The 4715-nt window shown below is 47.3% G+C and overlaps 1 protein-coding gene across 1 annotated transcript; it reads right to left on the reverse strand.

Annotated features, from left to right (window-relative positions):
* Positions 1-1566: 1566 nt before the first annotated feature.
* LOC114635410 (endogenous retrovirus group K member 7 Pro protein-like) lies at positions 1567-2331 on the reverse strand. Its single transcript, XM_028784017.1, has one exon. It carries the CDS (start codon positions 2329-2331, stop codon positions 1567-1569), a length of 765 nt encoding a protein of 254 aa, XP_028639850.1.
* Between the last annotated feature and the right edge of the window lie 2384 nt (positions 2332-4715).

Genomic DNA, 4715 nt, shown 5'->3' on the forward strand with positions numbered 1-4715 from the left:
CTTTACTAGTATGTTTTATGAGGCCGGCTGTCTCCAGAATTTTTACTCCATTAACCATGTAACTCGAGTCAGAAACTATGTTTAATGGTTCTTGAAAGGTATTTAAAACCTCTAGAACTATTAGGCACTCTACAACCTGGGGTGAGGTCTCTTCAAAATGTTTGGTAACTGTTTGTCCTTCTATAACATAGGATCCTATTCCCGTTTTAGAGCCATCAGTATAAACAACCCTTGCCTGTGGAATTGGCCTATCAGCCGTGTTTCGTGGAAATACCATGGCCTGGGCTTCGGCAAACTGTAGAATAGGATCCTTAGGAAAATGATTATCAATGACACCCTGAAATGAAGTTACTAAGATTGCCCAATTGTCAGAGGTAGTGCTTAGGACCTGTACCTGATGTGCGGTATAAGGCATGACCAAGGTATCTGGTTGGCGGCCAAAATGAGTAATCACAGCTTTTAAGCCCCGTATTGCTAGATGTGCTACTGCATCGGGATACCATTCAATAATTTTTACTGGGGAGGCATGTGGATGTACCCACAATAGTGGTCCACCTTGCCACAAGACAGCGGTGGGTAAAAGCTTAGTTTTCAACACACATAACTGAAATGGCCCATCCTCATCAATTCTCTGTAAATGAGCTTCTTGAATAGCCTGCTTCAGCTGCTGTAAGACCTGCCGTGCGGCAGGGGTCAATGTCCTAGGGGAGCTAATATGAGGGTCTCCTTCTAGGATATCAAACAGCGGCTTCAAATCAGCCGATGGAATCCTCAAATATGGCTTAAGCCAATTTATGTCTCCTAAAAGTTTCTGAAAATCATTTAAAGTCTGTAATTGATCCTTACAGATTTCAAGTTTGTGTGGAACAATCATTTCTGGATAAACCATTGCTCCTAAAAAGGATCCAACATCAGCCACTTGCACCTTATCGGTGGCTATATGCAAGCCCCATTGCTGTAATTGAGCCAATAGCATAGGATACACCTTTTGTAATACCCTCATTTCTTGGTGGCATAGAAGGATGTCGTCCATATAATGGACCAACAACAGGGTTGGAAACTGTTTCCTGACAGGTTCAAGGGCCCTCTGGACATAAAGCTGACACATGCTGGGGCTATTTGCCATGCCTTGTGGCAAAACCTTCCACTGATATCTCTTATCAGGTTGCCAATGATTAATAGCTGGTATCGAAAAGGCGAAGCGAGGTCTATCTTGGGGGGCTAATGGGATGGAGAAAAAGCAATCTTTAACATCTATAATAAAGGTCTTCCAGCCCTTGGGTAGGGCCAACAACAAAGGCAGACCTCTCTGTACAGCACCAAACAACTGCATTTGTGCATTGATGGCTCTGAGGTCATGAAGCAATCTCCATTTTCCCGATTTCTTTCTAATCACAAAGATTGGAGTATTCCAGGGAGAGGTGGATGGCTCTAAATGTCCCAATTTTATCTGTTCTTCCACTAGTTGCATAGCTGCACCCAATTTTTCAGAGGACAAAGGCCACTGGGGAACCCACACGGCTTCCTCTGAGAGCCAAGTTATAGGCTTAGACTCTCCAGCAGCCCCTAGGAAAAACCCAGGCCCTTCTTGTCTGACTGAGATACAGGGGAGATGGGATCAGGTCTGCCTTGTTCCCTCGCCCCTAGTCCTCTACCCTCTCGATAGCCCATATGAGACATCATGTTAATGGCCTGTGGAGAATAGGTGTCAGTCAGCCGTAAATTTAGTTGTTGTAACACATCTCGACCCCATAGGTTGACTGGCAATGGAAGAACATATGGGGTAAAAGTTCCAATCTGGCCCTCGGGGGCTTCCCAACAGAGGGTCTGTGAACTGACTGAGGGGTTGGCTTCATATCCCAGCCCTTGTAAGGAGTGGGATGATTGAGTGACAGGCCAAGCCTTAGGCCACCAATTAGCAGAGATGATACTCTTATCAGCTCTAGTATCTAGGATGCCAGAAAACTGTTTACCTTCCACTTTTAATGTTAAAGTGGACCTGGTCTGTAAATCCATTATTAAATGGGCCTGATCTATCCCTGATGACCCCAGAACCCCCTCTCGGTCTTTGTCAGTAGAAGGAAATTTATCTTGAAGGCTGGGAAGCAAGACCAACTGTGCGATACGATCTCCTGATGATATGGAGAAGACTCCTTTAGGACTAGACCAAAGAACTTGAAGCTTATGTGTATAACCAGCATCTAAAATCCCTGGGTGGATGATAAGACCTTTCAGTGTTAAGGAAGGGCGACCTATAATGAGTCCCACACTACCATTTGGCAGAGGTCCTTGAAAACTAACTGGAACAGGTTGGGCCACCATTTGCGGCATCAATAAGAGTCCGGTCGTGGCACGGAGGTCCAGTCCTTCGGAACCTGTGTAGGCTCGGCAGCAATCCAACCTCTCTGATGGGGGCTTCGGGCTCCATATCTTTTGGGGCCCTGTGCCCTGGGCCTGAATGACCGTTTTTTGGAGACTCATTTTCTGTTCTGGTAGTAACATCAGCGGGGAGTAAGTGACCCTGCAAGTCTCTGGTGGATCTACACTCGCCCACCCAGTGGTATCCCTTCTTACATCTTGGGCAGAGGCCGGGCGGTCTTTTTGGCTTATTTTGTGGGTGGCGGCAGTCTTTCTTTAGGTGGCCTGGCTTTCCGTACCCATAGCAAACCTTTTGCAGAGAGTTGTCACCCTTTGTTTGTAGGATGGCAGCAGCCAGTCCCGCATTAGTCAAGGGACCTCCGATGCCTCTACATGATTTTATCCAATCGGCCAGCCCTTTGCTCTTACGAGGCCTTATAATGGCCTTGCATTCTGGGGTGGCATTCTCAAACACTAGTTGCTCTATAAGGATTTTTATTCTCTCCATGTCTCCAAACATCTTTGTGGCAGTATCTGTCATTTGTGCAACAAAATCTGAGAAGGACTCTTGGGGCTCCTGGAGTACCCTGGTTAATTGGCCCTGAGACTCTCCTTTTCTAGAGAGTCCTGTCCAGGCTTGAACCGTGGCAGCGGCAATCTGAGCATACGCCCCCCAGTCTTACTCAGTCTGATTATTAGCATATTGCCCTTGGCCAGTCAAAAGGTCATATGTCCAAAGGGCTTGATTTCCAATTAAAAGAACATTAGATTTGGCTTGTGCTTGGAGAGCATCCTGCCACAGGGCCTTCCATTCCATAAATTGTCCTGAGCTATTAAGCATTGCCCTTGCGGTGGTTTGTCAGTCACTTGGCGTTAAGGCCATGTTGGCGAGTTGCTCAACCTGCATGATTGTAAAACTGGCATCTACCCCATATTTGCAGACAGATTCTGCAAGTTTCTCTGGAACATTAAATTCAACAGGAGCGTGAATTCGTCCGCCTTCAGCCCCTTCATATACCAGGAAAGCCATTCGAATTTTCTGACTAACCTCGGGTGAAAAGAAGGAGTCTGCACGCCGTCCCACATAAGGCAGGGGCGCACTTGGAAGAGTGGCTGGCAATTTTATAGATTTAGGGCCTGCCACCGCTGGGTCTGTATGTTTTCCCTTTCCATCCTCTGCCAGCGGCTGCTCACCTGGATGATATCTGTCCTCCTCATATCGAGCAGCCTCTTCTTCCAAATTCTCTTCCTCCAAAGGCCTAAGGCCCTCAGTCTCAGAGGAGTCTATTTCAAGGGCCTCTAAGTCTTTTAATGGGTACAATGGTCTAGATTTGCCTTCTTTTTTTATCGCCTTGCACTTCTCTCCCAGAGCGTACTTGCTCTTTCCTAACTCCTCAGCAGGTTCCTCACCTTTCGAGGGGTCTAAATTCTTAGCATTCTTTGATTTCCTTTTGCGCGCACCACTTCTCTTTTCTCGATCAGATTCTGACATGCTAGATTGTACTTCCTGCAACACCTCCTGCCCTGCCTTTACCGCTGCACGGCACTGCTCGTCCTTAAGGTCGCCCTCCTCCAAAGCTCGATCTACGCAAAACGAAACGAGCAGAAAGAGAAAGAGGGTGAATACCACTAAAAAAAAAGCAGCAGCTGCCTCGGTCACCTGTGAGGCAAGAAGAGAGAGCATACCTTTCTGATCCTTACCGTAGGCTGCAGTTCTGGATCCTCCCACGAACGGGGGTCTCCCTCAGTGCCTGGCGATGGTTCGGCATGATCCCGGGTTTCGGCACCAGCTGTGACCCGCGTCACTTTCTCGCCAGCAAGAATGGACTCGAACGTCAGGATCCTTCTGCAGCAAGCTTTTTTGAAGCTGAAGAGAGGAAAGACTCCGAGGGGAAGAGGAGCTCTTCTTATATACCCATTGGGTCGGCGTGTCCCTACTCTACTGGCTGATGCATCTCGGCAGGTATGACGAGTCAGGCTGCGTCAGCTTTTGACAGTTACCGGCTGCTCAGGCATCCATCTTACTGGTGTTTAATGGCGATTTCAGGAGGGAGACTACGCATGCGCGGCAGCGCACCACAGTTTATCAGAGTGTGCTCAGCTGTTTCAGGCTGTTGAAAACAAGTCTCTTGTCAGGGTATATGGCCTGAGATGGCTGCAAAGATGATAGCTGCTTTCGGCTAGGAGTCGGCTCCCAACACTTCCCCACCCACACACACATTTTAATGAGGTATGTTGATTAGGAGATACAAAGGGGGTATTTATTTATTTATTTATTTATTTAATATACCAGTTCCTTCTAGTGGTTCCCCTTAAACACAGTCCATGCATCCATTTTCCTTCCTTCTTTGCTGAGA

This window comes from Grammomys surdaster, unplaced genomic scaffold (genome assembly GCF_004785775.1).
Source record: "Grammomys surdaster isolate TR1022 unplaced genomic scaffold, NIH_TR_1.0 103623, whole genome shotgun sequence".
Lineage (NCBI taxonomy): Eukaryota > Metazoa > Chordata > Mammalia > Rodentia > Muridae > Grammomys > Grammomys surdaster.

What these genes read in the sequence shown, in the direction of transcription:
- LOC114635410 (XM_028784017.1), bottom strand. Translation starts at nt 2,331, where the DNA reads ATGCCGCAAATGGTGGCCCAACCTGTTCCAGTTAGTTTTCAAGGACCT.